This window comes from Sarcophilus harrisii, chromosome 6 (assembly GCF_902635505.1).
Source record: "Sarcophilus harrisii chromosome 6, mSarHar1.11, whole genome shotgun sequence".
NCBI lineage: Eukaryota > Metazoa > Chordata > Mammalia > Dasyuromorphia > Dasyuridae > Sarcophilus > Sarcophilus harrisii.
Genome location: NC_045431.1, coordinates 15,277,911 through 15,299,937, shown reverse-complemented (window position 1 = coordinate 15,299,937; position 22,027 = coordinate 15,277,911). Strand labels below are relative to the sequence as shown.

The following is a 22,027-nucleotide window of genomic DNA, read 5'->3' as shown; positions in this document are numbered from 1 at the left end:
CATGAATAAAAGTGAGAAATAACATGTTGATAGGTAATCTGCAACAATAGCTAAAAAATTTTAAGTGAATTATAACTAGATGTGCAATGCAATAAATAGATCTTTTATAGAGATGTGGAGAAGAATTTCACTATCTGTGAATAGTAAAGAGCTTCTCTGGCAAAAACAAACAAACAAAAAACATAGCCATCAAAGGAAGCTCACACAATTTTCATGAGAATATAAAATAAAGAGGAAATGTAAAAAAAAAAAAAAAAAACTATCTTTGGATAGATAGCTGGTAGAACCATTATGTATAAGTTTGAAAAGGAAATAGAAGTGTTTCAATACTAATATCAGCAAACATCTAAACATTCTTGCTTTTAAAAAGTAGGTAACTACTTGAATCTTTACATTTTTAGAGCTCTTTCAAAATAATGAATCATATTAGATACCATCTGAAAATAATGATATATGCTCATTGTACTTTTCAAGGAAGATTTAAGTGCATTGTTGTTATTGTTCAATACTCGGGTTAAAATTTGTGGGGGGGGGGGGAGAAGACATCACTATTTCAAAATCTTATTAATTTTAATGGTCATTGTAGACAAAACATTATAGGCTTTAATATTCAACCTTATTTAGAATCTACAGAGTAAATGGGCTTCAAGTACTGAGAGTTTTAGTAGTAAAGTGATCAAGAGAACAACCCAATCAAAGAAAGAATCTGGGTTCCAAACAGGTTCAACATGGCTCTTTACTAGATGAGCATTCTTAACCAGAAGTCTGTGAACTTAAAAAAAAAAAATTGATAACTATGTCATCAGCTTCTTTTATGGACTCTTATGCATTTAAAAGCATCATTCTGAAAATGGATTCAGACTTGAGCAGCTCCCCAAAAGGGGACCCTTACCCCAAAAAGGATAAGAACACCTCCACCAGGGAGAGCCCCCTGCCTGACAATATTTACTTTCGGAAGGTGCACATCTCTGAAAGTAACAGAATGTAAGTCCAGTATAGCACTTTCCAAAAATGGCTCCAAAGGTTAAGCTGTAAATCTTATTCTCAGGTCACTGGACATTTAGGAGCAAGGATGTTGATGTCCTCTTTTCTTCTTTTTCTTTTTCCTTGTAACAATTGCATGATTCATAGATTGTCCTTTAGTGGTCTCCATTTTCATCTTGTTACTTTTTTTTTGCTTCTGTTTCCTGACAGCCCTGCAAAACAAGGTGTTAAATTATGTTATAGAAAAAGCACAGTAAATTACAAATACGTTGCCATCCAATTAACCAGCTAACCAAATAAGCAAGTACAAGAGTTGAAAGAATTTTCTGTACAATATAAGCCCATAAAATAGTAATAACAAGGAGTTAGAGGCCTGAGCAAGCAAAACGTTGTTTGGGAAAACAAATTTCTTTGAAAGATGGTTACCAGTGATTCAGATCAGTCTATCCAGGACAAACAGCACAGAGTTAAACAGACAGGCCAATGAAAAACTATTTCTTAACACCCATACTGCTCAGCTCAGCACTTCAATCTTCAAATCATTGAATTACATTTTCTAGAAAAAGGACTAAGACTTGGAAAGTTATCAGGGTGAAAAAAAAATGTAAAAGCATAACAGATGGGGATGACAATTGAAGGGCCCATTTTATAAGCTCTCTAGTTAATTTTCCATTCCTTATTAAATCCAACAACTCTGACAAATGCTACACGGAATGTATAAAATACATGATCACTGTCTCTTGCAAGCTTGCAATTAGTTTAAAGCAATGAATGATGGATCTCAATGATCTAAAGAAGAGTTAAGCCCGATAAGAATATGAAACTACAGTAGAGAACATCGAACCTTTCAGTGTGACCTCCTTCAAAGTGACAAAAGATGGTTAGCCTTTTGAAGACAGGGACTTCCTTTTACTTCTCTTTATAGTATCTGGCAAATAGTAGGCACTTAATAAATGTTTCCTGATTGATGTACATGAGCCAATTAGTGGCTAAGAAAAATTCCATACAAAAGAACTTTGCAGCTTATCATATTTTGGAAGAAACTTGTATGCCTAAGGATCTGTCGCTAGCCCAGCCTAAGAGTCATGTCCACTTCCCATAGTTATTCTCTATAAAAAGAAGTGGATTCATTTCTTCACAAAACACAGCAAGTCCCACGATATCAGAGGCAAAGCTTTCTCTTGACATATCAAATGTGATAACACCTCCATCAATGGCCCAAGTGTATTTAAAGACTTCACAGACTTGTCGGTTACTCCAACTCAGCTCTGTATCTGATGCCTTTCTCTCCTTACTGTGGTTTTTCCATCATTCTTAGAAGTTACTTGCTTTTGATCGAAAGAGTCTAGGTCAATGATAGAAGGTAAGTGAGAGAAAAAGAACAAAATGAAAAAATATAGAAAGGAGGCATCATCTTTTACTTTAAAACTACCTAAGAAATAATAGTTTATTTTTGTTGATACAAAATTTTATAAATTTCAACCTTCTGCCTGTTCCCAAAATCTGAATGATTCTCTCAAAAAAATACTAATGAAGACCACTGTTACTAACTGTTTGGGAGAGGGACCCTAAATATTGGGCAGGCCAATGTTTTCTGCTCTGATAAGATGTTACAGATATTTAGGAAAATATGGGGGCTTTTCACTGCTGTGCTGCAATGTTCTACCAGATTTCTATTTTTTTAAATGAATATTTTTTATTGAAGTTTTTTATTTTCAAAACATACGCAAGGATTTTTTAACACTGACCTTTGCAATAATACCTTGTGTTCTAATATCTTCCCCCTTTCCCTCCAACTCCTCCCCAGATGACAAGAAATCCAATATATGTTAAATATGGTAAAAATATCTGAAAAATCCAATATAGTCAAACATTTATACAATTATCATGCTGCACAAGAAAAATCAAATCAAAAAGCAAAAAAATGAAAAAAGAAAGTAAAATGCAAGCAAAGAACAAAAAGAGTGAGAATGTTATGTTGCGATCTATACTCAGTTCCCATAGTCCTCTCTCTGGGTATAGATGGTTCTCTTCATCACAAGATCATTGGAACTGGCCTGAATCACTGTTGGAAAGATCCATGTCCAGCAGAATTGATCACTGTATAATCTACTTGTGGCTGTGTACAAGGATCTCCTGGTCCTGATCATTTCACTCAGCATCAGTTCATCTAAGTCTCCCCAGGCTTCTCTGAAATCATTCTGCTGGTCATTTCTTACAGAATATAACCTTCCATAGACCATAATTTATTCAGCGATTCCCCAGCTGATGGGCATCCACTCAGTTTGCAGTTCCTTGCCACTATAAAAAGGGCTGCCACAAACATCTTTGCACATGTGGGTCCCTTTTCCTCCTTTAAATTCTCTTTGGGCTTAGTAGATATGCTGCTGGATCAAAGGGTATGCACAATTTAATAGTCTTTAGGCATAGTTCCAAACTGCTCTCCAGAATGGTTGGACCCGTTCACAGTTCCACCAGCACTGCATCAGTGTCCCAGTTTTCCCACATACTCTCCAACATTAGTCATAATCTTTTCCTTGTGTCTCAGCCAGTCTGAGAGTTGTCCTACCAGACTTTTAAAAACAGGTTACTGTGTTCGAAAGCTTTTTTAAGCTTAGAAATTTTTATCCTAAAACATTTTCTTTTTCTGTTGTTAGTTGACTCCAAGGCCAACACTGTGTATTACACAATGTATCCAGGGCACTGGCACTTTCCTTTTCTACATATTTATTTTCCACAGCAATGATCATCCTAAGGGGGAAAGAGTCTATTTTTAATATTGGAGAGCTAAACTCTCACCATTATTCCACTGCCATGCTTTTTTGTCTGCCTCTATTTACTTTCCAGGAGGCAAAGAAGTAGTAAGTGAATGGAAGATGGGCTGTCTGGGATGTTTAAATATACTTGCTAGAATTTTTGGTCCATTTGGCTAAGTATTTCCAGACATTTAGCCTATCTGGCTAGACTAAAAAACATTTGGGTGGCACTGTGGATAGAACACCAAGTCTGGAATGAGTTCAAATACACCCTCAAACACTTCCTGGCTATGTGATCTTGGGCAAATCATTTCATCCTCTGTCTCAGTTTCCTTACTGTAAAATGGGTAGGAATAAGAAATGGCAAGCCACTCCACTGCCTTTGTCAAGAAAACCCCAATGGAGTCATAGAGAGTTAGAAATGACTGAACAATAACCAAGAAAAGTTTTGCAATTTTAAAGGATTATGTCAGTGGATATTATTTTATTATTATTATTACCATTCTCATTCTCTCTCTGGGGAGTTCCAACAGAGGCAGGCCTGTGACACTCTTGTTCTTTTGGGTCTAATGTTCTAAAAGGTAGATAAAAGATTGTGTTTTGTCATTGGATGTAGACATTGGGTTGTAGCTTATCTTCTGGGAGATCACTGAAAATATCTGCAGATTTCTCCTTGCAGACAAAAGAACAGCAGAGTTTTATACTTCACCCTGTTTCTAAGTGGTTTTAATTTCTTCCAATAGATCTTTATATTTTGAGAGCTTTCCTTTCCTTTTAGTTTAGAAATCATAGCAACATTTATTAAAAACATTGCTTTTCTCAGTAAATGTTCTGGAAGCTAGTGAATAATGTGGTAAGGTTTAAAGGATCTGGGTTTGGGACAAGTCATCTATCTGTTCAGAAGAATGGTTCAAAGGCCTATCAAACTGTGCATACCCTTTGACTCAGCAGTGTCTCTATGGGGCCTTTATCCCAAAGAGATCTTAAAGAAGGGAAAGGGACCTGTTTTGAAAGAATGTTTGTGGCAGCCCTCTTTGTAGTGGCCACAAACTGGAACTGGATGGATTCCCATCAACTGGAGAATGGCTGAATAAGTTATGGTATATGAAGGTTATGGAATATTATTGTTCTGTAAGAAATGACCAGCAGGATGATTTCTGAGAGGCCTGGAGAGACTTACATGAACTGATGCTGAGTGAAATGAGCAGAATAAGGAGATCATTATACACAGCAACAACAAGACTCTACGATGATCAATCCTGATGGGCGTGGATCTTTTCAATAGTGATTCAGGCCAGTACCAATGATACTGTTATGGAGCCATCTGTACCCACAGAGAGGATTATGGGGATTGAGTATGGATCACAACATAGTATTTTCATTTTTTTTTTGCTTGTTTTTTTTCCTTTCTCAATTTTTCTCTTTTGATTTTTCTTGTGCAGCACGATAAATGTGGAAATATGTTTAGAAGAATTATACCTGTTTAATATATATTGGATTACTTACTATCTAAGGGAGGAAGGTAGGGGGAAGGGAGAAAATTTTGAAACACAAGGTTTGTAGAAGTAAATGTTGAAAAGTAACTTTGCATATATTTTGAAAAAAAAAAAGCTGTTATTATTTTTTAAAAAAGAACGAGTCAAGTACATTGTCAAACTGCACAACACAGCTGGTTTTCATTTTGTGTTGTGCGCTCCCATAAACAACTGATGTTGGATATAACTTGTATAGGGCTAATAGTGACACCACTGGATTAAAAGGTTACCATTTAACTTTAAAAAAGAAAACAAAAGAACCATTTATTTAAAACACTAGTTTTTCTTAATCAAAAGATACATTTGACAGGATATATGTATCTGATATCCAGTAAGATTGTCCTAGGACTGATTCTACACCATTATTAGGGACAAGAAAGTATTTGAAGACATATAGTCCATGCTATAGACAACTTCAAATGCAAGGAAGAGAGGTGTTCTTATTCTAATGAGGGACTTGGGGATTTGTGACTCGGATCACCCAAGTTTTCAACATTAGTTTTTCTTAAACTTTTATAGGTCAATGTTATCTCCAAGTGACTGTGGGTGACAATCCTATCAGTGATTCTGCTCCAGTTCTAAAATTTACTAATTCTCAAGGAAATCTGGGGGTTTGCACACTTCACAGAATTAGTCCCTACTTAGAAACTATAAGAAGGGAGCCCTAACATGTGTCACGACAGGCAGCCCCTTAGCTTCTGGACAGCTCTGACCCATCTCCACATGAAACCTAACTTTGCCTCTTTGCAATTTATATTCATTTCTTCTGATTCTGTCCTCTGGGGCTACAGAGAACAAGTCTGATTCTTCCTCCTCATGACAGCCTTTCAAATCCTCATACACTGCTTTCATGGTCCCCTACGTCTTCTCTCCAGGCTAAAAACCTGCAGTTCTTTCAAGCGATCCTCATATGGCACGGATTCAATGCCCTTCCTCATCCTAGCTGTCTTATTAACTCCCCAGTTTATTAATACCCTTCTTAAACCAGAATGCCTACAACTGAATACAATATTCCAAATGAAATCAGACAAGAATAGAATTTGTAGAACTATCATTTCTTATCCCTAGCAATTATATAAAATGAAGCCCAAGATTCAACTGGGTCTTTTGGGTACCACATCATACTGGTGACTAATATTGCATATACCAAGCACTGAAACCCCTATTTATTTATTTATTTCAGATAAACTGCTGTCTAACCACATCTAACCCATCATATACTTGTTAATTTGATTTCTGTATGTATGCTCATGTACAAGGCTTCCTACTTATTCTTCTTGAATTTCATCTTATTAGAGTCACTCTAATGCTTATATGTCAATTTTTTTTAGAGCCTGACTTACTTAGTGATAGCTAGTACTTCTTCTTTTTGTCATCTGTAATTCTGATAAGTCCAGAGTTTTAACAACTCTCCTATATATTTCCTCATATTTACATTTTATAGTACAGTTCAAGAGGAAAAAAAATGGAATTTTAAGTTTTTAATATGCCAGTTATATAACCATATTTTGCTTAACTTTTCCCCCATAAAACAGATATGGGACAATTTCCTAATTACAAAGTAAAGATTTAGTTTAAAAAAAAAAAAATGACTTAGCAAACTCAGTAATACCCTGGAAAAAAACCAAATCTCAGTGTTATCTTTAGATATAAAATTTAAGATAACAACAAACAAAAGCTGAACATTTTATTTTTAAAATATATCTAGTAAATGGCTATCAGACCTTTACTAATGATAAAACAATAAAGCCTATAAATATTATAGAAAAATAAGACAATGAATAAGCTCGTACAATCAACTTTTTTCACATGTCCTGAGAATCAATCTATTTTCTCTTTCAAATTTTATGATTTTTGGATAAATTTTAAAAATTAGTTAGATAACCACAAGAGGGAGTCAGTCTCCACTTCATCACAAAAGAAATTAGGAGCTGTAAAAATGTGTTTGCTTTTAAAATAGTCTAAGTTTATATTCATAGTAAAAAGGCTTGAAAGTTCTTGCTAGAATTATGGAATCTTTAAAAAAATGTTTCAGAAATAATCACTTCTTGTTTTAGCCTAGAAATCAATAAAACTCAAGTCAAGAAATATATATTAAACTCCTAGTATGAAAAAGGCATTGTAATTTCATTATAATTAAAATACACTGAAAGCAATACTTAGGGTTAATTGAGAACAATAGCATAAGCAGGAATCTTCAGGGAGAAAAAAAATAAAGTACTATTTTAGACTTATTCAAGCATGTCACTTCCCACAGGATTAATTCTTTATATCATACTGAGATGATGAAATCTCCAACAATGAATAAAATTGAGTAATCTGAGCTACTAAATGATGTCCCTCAATTAAAGTGCTATGCACTATCATCAAACAGGCCACCTGGAAAGAAATTCGGAGAAATAGAATGATTTACAAAAAACAACAAAGAACGAAAATTTGTTTATATAGATAGATGTATAAAAAATTTTCCAGCATCCTGTTGCCTAAGAAAATCACCGAGTTGGAAAAAACTCAAAAGGTAAAGTCTAGACAATCTGCCTTCATGCAAGACTATGTTTAAACTGTCCAGACAACAGAATGTGCATTTTCTTTTTAAAGAGGTTCAAAAGCAAAATATTCTAATGTGATTTTGTTGAGTTATCCTGCAGCAATTATGACCTGTGTGACAAAAGGGTAAGTCAGGCAATCTCCTTGGGCCTCGGTTGACTAATCTGTAAACTGAGATGACCTCTAAGGATTCTGTCAATTCTAGTTATGATTCTGTGTTGATGTAATAGAAAGGAAGATTAAAATGAGTGAAAAGTGAGAACTAGGAATGGAGGCTGCCGAGTATAAACTGAGGTTACACATCAGGGAGTCTAGAAGAATGATGGTGTTCTCAATAGGAATAAAGATATTTAGATAGAAACATCTCCCTGTTTGATATTGATAATCAGAGAGTGTTCAAAGTCAATTCTGCTGTGAATATCTTAAGAAACCTTGATTAAGGGTGAGTGAATAACATAAATTCTAAGGTCTTAAAACATTGCATGTTTCTAGAAATTAAGATGTCAATTTAATATCTGAAATGATAAAAATTTTTTCTAAATAGCTTATTATCATTGCTTTAATATCCCACTGTTAAAACTTATTTGCAAATGAAGGTAGGGAGAAGAGAGAGGAGAGGCATTCTGTGGGCAGTGGATGTGAAGGGAATAGAAGGAAAACTATAGAAAGAACAAACATACTTTAGGAGAAAATATTTCACATCTTATAAATAATTAAAGAAACAGCTGATTTAACATGTCTAAATTTCTTGACCACAGAATAACTTTTTGGCTATCCTTTCAAAATTATTTGAGAAAAGTAAGCAAATCATGATTTTTTCTAATAAGCAGAATAATTCAAATAATTCAACTAACCTGTTAGGTCTTTTAGATGCAGAGAAATTAGGACACTTAGTACGTTTGTGATCTGCTTCACCACATATAAAGCAACCATCTTTAGCACCTGCACATGAATGATTTGGAAGTGCACAGTAATTGCAAATGCTGCAGTGAATCCAAGCTGCAAAACAAGAATTAGATTTTTAGAATACAATTCTAATTTAGTACACTGTTGAATTTTAACAGACATTAAGATAACTTACTTAAAGCAACATGATGACTGGGTCATTTTTTCCCTGAAAGTATTAGTGCTGAAGTTATAGATTAGAGTCCCATGTAAATAACCTGGCTTTATCATGCCATGTGACCATAATGCATGTATATAACCAAGCCAGCAATATTCCCTCCAAAGTACCATTAGTCACAAGGGACACTAAAAGGCTGTTAAATAATCCAAATGCAATCCTACCAATGAAAATGAAAGTAAACGTCCTACTGAAAATAATCAGTTGTGTTGATTTTGTAAAATGTAGGCAATGAAGCATACACACACATGTACATGTGGATATATATACACATACATGTATACACATATACTATAGACACATATGTCATATACATATGCCTATTAAAAAGAAAGACTACTATTTGATGGGAAATTACAGATAAGCAAAATATGGTATCATTACAGTATTTTTTAATGCACAGAAGAAAAAAGGGAATATAAATATAAAGAACAATTTTTTATCATCTTGTTAAATTACATGCAGAGGTGGATTATAATTATTATATATTACTTATAACATGTAATGTTACATGTTATTATTATATATAACATATAATTATTATCTCTCTCCCTCTATTAAACAAATCTGTGCAGATGTTCAATTCTATATACATTACTCTCTCCAATTCTTTGTACATTCAAACATTTGCAATTGCTTAATTTGCAACAAAAAAGAAAATAAGAATAAGAAATTTAAAAAAAAAAACTAAGGAAACTGTTCCTTTGGTTTTCACCACAATAATGGAAAATAACAGGGTCCTTCAAGCTCCTAAGGTACTTATTTTTCTGTTAAGAAAAGTGGTAGACTGGGGAGGCACAGAGCTGGTCTAATTTGGAAAGATCTCGGCTCAACTAACTCATTCAAGCTATGTGATTATGGGCAAGAAACTCAATCTCTCAGTCTGTCAAGCTCTAAAGCTCTAAGTTTCCAAGAAGTAGCCAATCAGTGACAGTGTAGATTTTTCACTGCAGAAGTTCTCTCACAAAATCATGGGGTTCTCTTTCCTTCACCAACCCTCCGTACAACAAAATCAATGTACTGTCAAAATGAAGCAATACACTAACATTTTAAAAAATGCATCAAGCCTGTTAAATTCTTCTTCTTCTTCTTCTTCTTTTGGATTGGATATTCAGCTTTAATTTAATTTATTTTATTTTTTAAATTTTTAATAGTTTTTTATTTACAAGTTATATGCATGGATAATTTTACAGCATTGACAATTGCCAACCTTTTGTTCCAATTTTTCCCCTCCTTCTCCCCATCCCCTCCCCTAGATGGCAGGAAGACCAATACATGTTAAATATATTAAAGTATAAATTTATGTTTTTACAAAACAAAACATTACCTTGGGCTCGGTCTAAAATGTTTATTAAACTTAGTTTTGATAAACTATTAGAAAATTTCATACTCTAGAAACAACCAAAAGAAGCTGATTTATTTAATTTTAATTTTTTCAAGTGAATTTTAAAAGTTATTACTAGATAAATAGCAAGTTAAATATAATTATAATCTCAGAAAGAAAAAATATTCTCCAGTACTTACAGGGCTTGACACATTTTTTGCAAAGAAGGCAATGCTTCCACCTCCTGCCATCCTACCAAAAATAATTTTTTCAAAAGTATGTTATTTAGTTGGTGTATAACAACTCATATATAAATGGAAATCAAAATAAATCTCATAAAAATATAATGTCATCTTTATTTATTCCATATTCTTAATTTCCCTATGATTTACAATGAAATATATGCTTGTTCACTGACTGACTGAACAATGATTTTAACAATAACATGTATTATATTTTATAAGTCTAGTATTTGCATACAACAGAATATGTCATAATCTATTCGTCCCACAGAAAAGTTTGCAGAATTAAAATTAAAAGAATAAAAATTCTTTGAAGTATGTTATACTGATTACATAAAATGAGCAACTTTAAAGACTAAATATTAATTACGCAGCATAAGTTTGAAAAGGTATGCTCTACCAATATTATAAATGACTGATTTCAGAAAAGGTCTTAGGAGCTTATTGTACCTTTACTACACAATCTAGTTTTTCTTATTAATTTTAAGATTCAAGAAGTTAGGATAACTTCCTAAAGAAAATGATAATTAACTGGAACACTGACATAGTCATCAGTTATTAATCATTATTAATATGGTACTACATTCAGTTCTACAATTGGTGTCAGTGCTATTAGTTGTACTACAAAATTCTATTTGCCTTTCTCAAACAATTGATAACAAAAAATAGCTTCTCAGCTAAATAAACAACCCTTACATGTTTCACACATACATGCGTCTATGTATATAACACACACATATATCAAATAAGCTCTTAAATTACAAGAAATATCTTACCTTTGATGTACATGAATTGCAGATCTCACAGTGTTGATTCTCTAAAGAAACGTAACGCTGACACACAGCACAAAACCTAGAGACAGAATTAACTTGGATAGTCAGTTACAAATATTTTTTGAGTATCTAAATGGTTCATACAAAGCATTCTATGAAACACTACTCATATCAAATGAGTAGTCTACAAATTCCTTGAAATGAAATCATGCAAGGAATTTAAATTTAAAAGGATAAACCTATTATAAATAAGTAATCTGACAAAAATATTTATACTTAAATATGTATTTTTAGTATAATAACTCACGGAAACTTGAGTCTCCTTAGCACTCTTACCTGTATCCTTCTTCTGCTGGAAGAATTATTTTGTTGGGAGGAATATTAGTGAAAATGCGCACAGGAGACTGTTTTCGACCTGTTTTTCCATGTTTATAAAGTGCATGATTATCATAATCTACCTAGGAAGTTGAAAATGTAAGCATCAGAATTTGTTTAAATAAAAGATACATTGTTATTGAAATCAAAAATTAAGTGTAAAAACTAACAAATTATAAATTAAAGCAAATTAAGAAAAGTTATATTAAATAAATATGAAAAAAACAACATTTAGTTTTTAATCTGATGATAAGATGGCCTATGATGTGATGAAATGTCATTAGCAGAGGATGAAATTTGTTTTTTATACACAAAGAAAAGTTAAAGGATTTGTCAAAAGTAACAGATAATGAACAGAAGAGTTGTGATTTGAACCTGGAGTTCATATGAATGCAAATCTAATGCTGCTCCTTTTAGATGTGAGTTTCAAATTTTTTTGTTTGTTAAGATTTTTTAAAAACTAAAAACTGAGCTCAAAATCCTAGGAAATCCCACCTTTTGGTTGCAATTGGTTCAAAGAAAGTTGACAGATAAATTCTATCATTTACTATCACTTAACAAACATTTAAAAAAAAAAGTGTATATTAATCAACACTTGATACAACACAAATTAATCTCAGAGATCAATAAAGAAAACATTCTACAAAATTCCTTTTATGAAACAAGTATGATCCTAACACCTAAACCAAGTAGGGACAGAGGAAAAAAAGAGAACTACTGATTAATAACCTTAACGGATGTAAAAATGATCAAATAAAATCTTGGCAGAAAGATTATAGGAGGGGTTCGCAACCTTTTTTTTGCATGTTAAGGACTTTTTGCAAAGAAGGCAATGCTTCCAACCTCCTGCCATCCTACCAAAAATAATTTTTTTCAAAAGTATTGCTATTCAGTTGATGTATAACAACTCATATATAAATGAGTTTTATATATTCATATATATTTATATTTTATATACTTTTTGACAATATGGTAAAGCTTAGGGATTTTTTTTTAAGAATTATATTTCTTAAATACTAAAAGAAATTTCAGTTAGATGTTGCTAAATATAAAAATTTAATTTTTTTCCCATCCAAATTCATGGACCACAAGACTATGATGAGATATGTGTGTGTGTAGTGTGTGTGTGTGTGTGTGTGTGTGTGTGTATGCACATACGTATGTGTATTTCTTTATGAACACAAGTTTAGGTAGTAATATAAAAATATAAAACCAAGAACAAGGAAGTAGACAAAGAAGGGAGCTATTTAATAATTCAGGAAGAAATAATAAAAAGACAAAGTGACTTCATTTGTAGCTTTGATCTAATGCTAGTAAGAAAGAAGATCTGAGATATTGGATCAAAAATGAGGGAAATGAGGAAAGAACCACAATTTACCTGTTTCTCATTCTGCCTCAATCACTGCTAGAAAGACTTTGGCAGACCACCAACATCTACAACTGGGAAGGAGAGAAGCCCACTACACTTTCTCCACCCTGCACCCCTCCATCTTAACTTCCAGCTCCTATCCAAATCTTAGTCCAAAGGCACAGAAATTACACAGCCTATACTAGAACGAGTTAATCCAGATTCCTGGGGGAGATGTCTTGCTGATACCCCATATTTCAAGTGGGAATAGTTTTTCCAGAGAAACACTGTTCTAAACAGTAGCCAGTTTCTATAATACAATTAATCCACACTTTTAGATACATTCTATTTTTGCCTGAAAACCTTAGAATGTATATATATATATATATATATATATATATATATAGTTCTATGTATAAAATATATGTGGACATATACATAGTGTGTATACATCTCTCTATTCACATATGTATCCATATGTATAGCCATACTCTCATATATAGATACAACATTGGTCTTACGGGTAAGGAAAAAGTACTTCTAAGTTAGAACTGATTTACAAGTGAAATTTGGGGAAAAAACCCATTTGTAATTTGGGGACTTACTATATGTTTGTACTTCAGTGAACCATTAATGGTTTTATGACATAAGATTCTAAGTTCGCTCCTTTCATATTTTCTGTGGTTGAATGAAAAGGGCTAAATCTTTAACATTCATAGTATTGGTTAAAGTAACCTTGAGGCAATGTGATGGAATTTGAAATCAGAGGGATGTGACTGGAGAAAAGGTCATTTAGCTTCTCTAAGCCTCAGTTTCCCTGTTGCTGAAATGAAAAGCTTGGATTGAATCATCCCCAGGATGTCTACTAGCACTAAATCCTATGATGATACTTTATCTCTTTATCAAAATGTTGTAGGGGAAAGTGGTGATTTTACCAAGTTCAGCTTAATACAGATGAAAAGCAGCACAACTGTTCCTTAACTGATTACATTAGAAGAACTATTCCTTCACCTTTTCTACCCCTGCTTCTTCTTTCTCTTCTTTTATTGAGCAAACACCAAAAGATTAACATGTATTTTAAATAAAGTCAACTAATTTTACGTCTTAGAGACTAAATAAAAACATAATTCTATCTTTTACACTAAAATAAAAACACAACTGTCTCAAAAAACATTTTACTGAATTAAGGAATATATATATCCATAACCAAAAAATTTAAATCCAAATAATTTTCCTTTTAAAGAATTTAAATTTATAGGAGGCCTATAGCTCTTGATTAACTATTCTCAAAAATCCAAATTGTTTTGAACATACATACATTTCAAAAGGAAAAAAAAAGAAATGGTTTTCCTAAGAAGATTTTTGAAAGCTTATTAGGCATTGGAAAATGAAATTTTATAACAATTAATAGTTCCTGGTATATGACAAATTTCATGAAATACAAAGAAAGCAGATGGAAGAAAGAGGGGAAAAAGGGGAAATTTCTTCACTTCCCAAGGAGTCAAAGAATGTATGTGTCTAGAAAGTGGTTGATTGCACAGTTTTGCATAACCTAATTGCGATTATTATTATTTTTAAATGTGGTGTTGTTGTACTAATTAACCATAAACATATGGGATGTAAAATGCATGCTGCTAGGGAAAATTAATGTACCTCTAACATACATTCATATTTCATAGCCTGAGCTACAAAAATGAGCCTCCTATGGAAGAACAGGAAAGCAGACACCATTTTACAAAAATTGAATATTACTACTGGTGATGCTGATAGGCCACTTTCCCTCCATTATCCTTGATATTTCATTCACAGTGATGATGAGAGGTTTTTACAGAAAGAAAATTTCACCCAATGGAACCAATTAATGTGATGAAGTTCTAGTCAAGAATGAAAACATTAAAATCTTTCTGACTTTTAATTTTTAATTCTATCTTTATTCAGACATTTTTATTGAAATATTGAATTTACTAAAATCAAAGTTTTATCCTATCTCTATGTAATACCTAAGACTTTTAGGGTCTTTAAAATGTCCTAAAGTACTGTGATAAAGGATTAGGATCCCAGATCCTATATGGGATCTTCAAAAAAGCTCTTTTAAAAGCTCTTTAAAAAGTACTAGAATGAACCATGATAAAGAAACCAAAGAGAATCAGTAATAACCTCCACTATCTAGTCTGAGATGACAAAAAGATGGTCAGAATCCTACAGAAGCCCTGAGCAGTTGTGAGCCAAGAGGGGTGGAAGACAAAATTAGAAACAGCCTTGAGCAAGAGACACAGTCAGAGTTCTGTCCAACAGCCTGAGCCAACTGCCAGTCAAGCCTAAACTAAGCTAGCATTCAACCCAAACTCTTAAAAACTCTGGGTCTCTTAAAACCATCCGGTAAGCCAATGAGGGAATGGCTAAACTAATCAGAGAATATAGACAAAATGTAATATTATTGTGCAAGAGACATGAAGAGATAGGCTTTGGGTCAGAACCAGGAGGCCCTTTCAAAGGGAAATGCAGGGCCAAGAGAAACACCAAAAGGCCCACCCATCTGATTAAACAAAAGGGAAATGGCAAGATGAATCATTTTCTTTCTAACAGAGGAAAAAGAAAGATATATTCCCCCAGAACGCTAAGGTCTTCAAAAGTCACAGAGAAAATTAGATGAGAGAGGGAGAGGGTCTGGCGGTGGTTTTGTTCCATTCTGTTTTGTTTCGTTGTCTTAGAAAAAAGACCATAACAGGCCATGCTTGGGAAGAGTCAAAGAAGAGGAGGGATCTCACTGTCTTCTGTAATGGAGTGCATGGTATGAAAAAAATCACAAAAAGGCGTGAAGAGAATGGACATCCCATAAGTTTTAATGTAATCTGAATTGGACAAAGCAGCTGGGCAAATACAATCCCACTCCTTCTCCCACTTTATCTCTGTGTCACACACAAACACACACACACACACACTGCAAAAATGCATTGAATTCAAGAGGAAAATAAGAGAGAAGTAACCACAGGGAAAGATGGCATTAAAAGGGAATACCCGGTAGAGAATTTAGTCATCGTCAAAAGAAAACTTCAACAGTAGAGAGATATAAAGGGGGAGGATGTAAAGGCAGATTAAAAGGAAAAAAAAAAAAAAAAGCTAAAATCTGCTAAGGGATTACAAGAAAAAGAAGAGGCACAAGAGCTAACATAATTTCTATATCACAAGTATCTGACAAATTTCTCTTTTACCACTTTTTTCTTTTTTAAGACATGATATGATATAAAGAGAAAAATGTTTACTACCTCAGGACTGGAAGGAAATACCCAATTAACTATGAATATAAATAGGATGAACTTGTTCCCAAAATATAAGATAACAAAATTGATTAAAAAAGCAAAATATCCCACTTACAAGAAATATATTTGAAACACAAATATTAATAACACAATTAAAATGAGGAGCTGGAGCAGAATCCATTAAACTTCAGGTAAACTTTTGAAAGGCACTGGCAGTAATCATGATTTCAGAAAAAATTAAAAGAGATAGGTAGGGAAAATACATTATGTTTAAAAGTGACATTGAAAACAAATAGAAATTTGAAGTACATAGCATTTAAATTCTTAATAGAAATACTTAAAGGTTAGTCTAATTACAGGAAGAAATAAATAGTAAATCTATACTAGTAAGGGGACCTCACTATAGCCTTGTCAGATTTTTGAAATCTAACAAGAAAGGAACTAAAGACTAGAATACTTGAATAGAACTTTAGAACAATTAGAGATAATAGATATCTTGCAATTACCAAATGTGAATAAAAAAGATTTTACATATTTCCAAGCCATTCACTGCATCTTTATAAAAATTAATCATGTACCAAGACATGAAAATATCCCAAACAAATAAAAAATCCCCAAACTGGTGAGTTATAAAAAATTAGAAAAACAAAAAAGAATTTTATCAAAGAAAATGACAAATAGAAAATACATTAAAATTTATTGGATACAACTAAAGCAATGCAAAGAGGGAAATTTATCTCTCTCATTATATCTTCATCAACAAAAGAATAAATTAACAAACTAGGCATACAACTAAAAAATTTAGAAAACCAACTAATCAAAAAACAAACAGACAAATCAAAAGAACCTTGAAGAAACATCTAAACATTAACAGATTAGAAAAATTGAAAGGAAATATATATATATATATATATATATATATATATATATATATATATATATCATTTGATATATGAAAATAATAGATTCTTTTTAAAGGGGTAGAGAAGAAAGCTAATAAAATAATATTTTTGTCCAATCTTCTAGAAGAACAATTTGGAATTGTGCCAAAACAGTCACTAAGTTATCCATATTCTTTGACCTTGTGATTCTACTGCAAGTCCTTAACCCAAAGAAAGAGTAAAAAGATCCACATGCACAAGAATATTTCCAGGTGCTCTTTTTATAGCAGCAAAGAACTAGAAACAAAGGGAATGCTTATTTATTGGGAAATGAATAAACAAATGAATATAATAGGATATTGTTGTGTCAAAAGAAATAAAAGGATATTTATAAAATTCAGAATAAAAATAATTCAATTAAAGTTCACAGAAATACGTTGTTTTTTAGAGGCCTTCTATTTCAATCAACCACTTTAAATTTATGGTAACAGGGTTTTTAATTCTATTACTTATATCAAATTAAACTAACTTATTCTTTACATCATCTCCATTTACATGCCCCCTAAATTTATAAACTTTTTACCAAAAGAATTGACGAAAAGAAGGAAAGGAAGTTGATAACATTTGGAAAATAACATAGTGCTTTCAGTAACTCACAACTGTCCTTTGGGTTATATACAATTTTAAAAATCTAAATGTTTTATTAAAAACTTAATGTTTTACATTAACATAATTATCTAAATTTCCTTAATAACTACTTGCCTTTAAATTAATTTCAAAGATAAAATATCATAAATTTTCAGTGACTCCCTTTAATGTTCCCATCAAGACACTGTCCTTTCTTTCTAAGAATAATTTTAATAGCTGGCATTTAGCTCTAAGATTTGAAAAGCTTTTTAAAAAATCACTCAACTTTATTTTCACAACAACTCAGGAAGGTAGGTAATTTTATATCTGACAGAGGTAAAGTCATTTACCCAGGTTCACAGAACTAGTAAATGTCCAAAGCCAGAACTGTATTAAAATTTTCCTGACTCCACCAAGTCTAGCACTCTATTATATACGGTTTCTAGTGTCTTCCTTGCTTCTGGTCCTGCTTTTTTTGCTTTGCATTATTTCATAAAGATCTTTCTAAGTTTCTCGCATTTTTCATCCTTACCAATCTTAATTTACAATGTCCCATTACATTAATGTGAATAATTAAATGCACAAACCATTTATTAAGTACTTGCTATGTTCAAAGCTCTGCTTTAATATGCTTTAATTTATTTTTTTTTCTTTTGTTGGACAGTAAGGTCACTTCTAGTTGATTTTTTTTCCCCAATTAAATAGAATTCTGCTATATAAAGCTTTAAACAGAACTCTTTTTTTCCCTCCTTTCCTCATTTTAATAATACTTTCAAGGGTATATCAATGAATCAATTTCAACGGAATAATCATGGAATTACTGGGTCAGAGGGTTTGCTTATTTTGGGGTCATCTGCAATTTTGATTCTTCTGAGAATGTGAAATTTTATGATTTGCAGCCATATGGCATCAATGGGAAAATAATGATGTCAAAAAAGATGGGCTTTTGTAGCAGGGAACAGCTTGTGATCATGGAAAGGCTTGCACAATTTCCCAAATGCAATCTGTTTCACCATGCTCCTCATATTCAATTCTGGGACCAATTCACTGCCCATCTGCAAAAGATGTCCAAGATGTATATGTGTGTGTGTGTGTGTGTGTGTGTGTGTGTGTGTGTGTGAGTGTTGGGGTGCGCACACATGCAAAGACGTACATGGAATAACTTATCTGGTTGTCTGTCTAGCCAGCTAAAGACTAGAAAGGGGAAATATGAACTTTTTACATATGTATAATTTTCCCAGTGTGGATGGCTAATCTTGCAGTTATTTGTATCTCTAACATTTAGCAGAGTTCCTGGAACATAGTAATTACTTAATATATGATCATTCCTTGTTTCTTTTTCTTTTTTCCATCTTTAAGAACTTATGAACTTCACTGAGAAGACTCTGTAGAGTTCTGGGGCTTGATGTAACATGTTCACCTGTATACCACAATGATGTCTAAGAGTAAGATTTTTTTAAAAATTAATGATGTACTAGAAAAAAAGGGAGAACTAAATCAGTTTTACTGCTTTAATGTTATTGTGGGATAGAAGGACCACCTTTCTGTTAATTTTGTTTGAATTGTGTTTCAGAGTTATGTTTAAAATATCACATATTTAAGAATGTAAATAAAAAGAGGGGAGTTTATCTTATCACTGAGAATACTGAATGATGAGTCATCAAATAAGATCCAGGAGAGCATATCTAGCTTGGACATTCAGTGAATATGGGATAGTGAGGGCTCTCTCTGCTCTGTGAAGCTGATGGAAGGGGGAAGCATGGGACATGCCTCAAAACAACATGGGAATTCAGAGAAGAGCCTAAAAGGGAAAATGAGCTTTGAAAAAGCAAGAGCTAGAAAGAAATAAGATTTTGGCCGTATCTTATAATTAATGTGATGTTAAGAAGTTCTAAGTAAAAGGAACATCTGCCACTGGGACCACAAGACTCCTAAAGATATTAGGCTAAGATGCCCTGAAGCCCAAGGTAGAAATTTTTGCAGGTGAGTCTAATTAACTAGAATGTGCCATCCTTCTTCAGGGATCCAGGATTGCAGGGAACAAGGCCTGAGAGCTAAGCCCATTGGATTCCTTCCCCATCATGTTATGGCAATGCAAACTATGGTTATCGATTCTCTTCTAGTGTACGAATGAACACTCCACCGTTCATATCGGCGAGTCAGCTCTCTAACACAAGCCATAGTTCTTATATCCTTTATCATCTTCCAGAAATGATAAAATAAAGGATTTGGTGACTAACCTATCAATCAGAAATTGTCATTAACTTTGCTTATGTTCAATACAATAATTAAATTTCATACATGATATGCCATTTTGCAATCCCGAGATAATTTCTAGACCATTACAGAAATATTTGATTTTGTTCAGAGTAAGTAAGTAAGTATTGTATGTGGATGCACATGACATTATATTTATATAACATATAACATAAGCAACATAATATAACAAATAATAGTATACTACAGTATAGTATTTGTACATACCTACAGTCATATATAGTAGATAATATACACTTCTATTAATCAAGGATTTTTTTCTATCAGAATACTATTCTGTGATTGTACCCGGAAACATAGATTTTACTGTACCTGGTAATCCAGCATGCTGAAGCTTGGAAAAAACTGAAGAATTCGAGATTCAAAAAAATAGGGGAAAATCCAAAATAATGGTAGTTCCTTGTTATTATCTAAGAGCAACCAGAAAAAAAACAAAAACAAAACTGGTCTTTAAAGAGAAAAAGTCAAATCAATTAAAAAAAACAATAACAAATCTTTATTAAGCATCTACTATATGAAAGACCCAATGCTAACTTCTGTTCATTGTGCTAAGGCCTGGACAGGCCAGATATGAAAATGGCCAGTGTCCTTTGGCTTTTATCCACAGGATGTAATGTGCCAACTTGGAGAAGACAACTGAGAGCTGAAATAGATTAGGCAATCAGTAATCACATAGATTTTTTTTTTTTTTTTTGCTAGGCAATTGGAGTTAAGTGACTTGTCCAGGGTTACATAGCTCACATGTGTTAAGTGTTTGAGGCTGGATTTGAACTCAGGTCCTCCAGTGCTCTATCCACTGGGTCATCTAGCTGACCACACGTAGATTCTTAATAAAATCAAAATAGTCCCATATAAATAGATTGTGTTGTCATTGCCTGACCTAGGAATTTTATCTTAGACCCAAACATAGTTGCAAAGAATGAATATATTGATATGATAAAGTTGCTCTTTATGAAAATGCAAGTTATTTTCTTTTTTCTTTCTTTTTTAATTAAAGCTTTTTATTTACAAAACATATGCATGAGTAATTTTTCAACATTGACCCTTGCAAAACCTAGTGTTTTAAATTTTTCCCTTCTTCCCTCCCTTCCCTAGATGGCAAGTAATCCAATATATGTTAAACATGTTAAAATATGTTAAATTCAATATATGTAAACATACTTGTACAATTATCTTGCTGCACAAGAAAATTCAGCTCAAGAGGGAAAAAAAAAAAACTGAGAAAGAAAACAAAATTCAAGCAAACACAACAGAAAGAGTGAAAATGCTAAGAGCAATCGTTACTTTCAAAGGAAAATCATTTGAGATGTTTAGCCACATTATGAAAAGTATGGTGTATGTAAAATATGACCAGTCACAGAGGAAAATTTAAATCACTGTTTCAAATAGATGATTTGATTAATTTTTGCAAGTGTTTGATATAGTCCTAATGCATGTTTTTCAAAATTTAAAAATTTACATTTAATTTTTAAGCAATAAACATGTGAAAAAGTGATTTTAAGCTCCATCATGAAAGCAGAAAGAAATTTATGTATTTATTGGTTAGTACTGCAAGAAATTCATGAGAAGGCAAGGTAAAACTTTGTGAAAGAAAAGTAGTGTAAAGAATAACATCAAAAATGAATAATGGGGAAAGAAATGTTTGCAGTGAAAATGAGTAACTGACAGCCATGCATACTATTGGTATGCATACCATGTTAAGAGAGAAGGGCTCCAGCATGGTAGGTGAAGCTCCTGGAGCAAATGTACAAGAGACATGGACATGGATCATACAGAGCCAAAGAGCATGGCCAAGTTGCCACCGGAGAAGAATATTGACACAAACAGATGAGATCACAAATCCACTGAATTATCAAAAACCCACAGACAAATGCAAAACATTCATATGAGAAGTCAACATATCATAAGAAAAGTATTTTTAAAGGGGATAACAACTTAAGAAATCATTCAGAGTTTGTCAAAGTTGGGCTAAATT

At 32.7% G+C, this 22,027-nt stretch overlaps 1 protein-coding gene across 1 annotated transcript in view; it reads right to left on the bottom strand.

Moving 5' to 3' along the window:
* Positions 1–718: 718 nt before the first annotated feature.
* ZCCHC4 (zinc finger CCHC-type containing 4) overlaps positions 719–22,027 on the bottom strand; it is a 49,237-nt gene continuing 27,928 nt past the window's right edge. Inside the window, exons 8-13 of the mRNA XM_003773341.4 lie at positions 20,365–20,462; positions 11,621–11,742; positions 11,288–11,363; positions 10,470–10,521; positions 8,677–8,821; positions 719–1,196 (exon numbers count right to left, since the gene is read on the bottom strand). Coding sequence (XP_003773389.1) covers positions 1,061–1,196; positions 8,677–8,821; positions 10,470–10,521; positions 11,288–11,363; positions 11,621–11,742; positions 20,365–20,462 — 629 coding nt within the window. The 3' untranslated portion in view covers positions 719–1,060. The remainder of the gene's footprint in view (positions 1,197–8,676; positions 8,822–10,469; positions 10,522–11,287; positions 11,364–11,620; positions 11,743–20,364; positions 20,463–22,027) is intronic.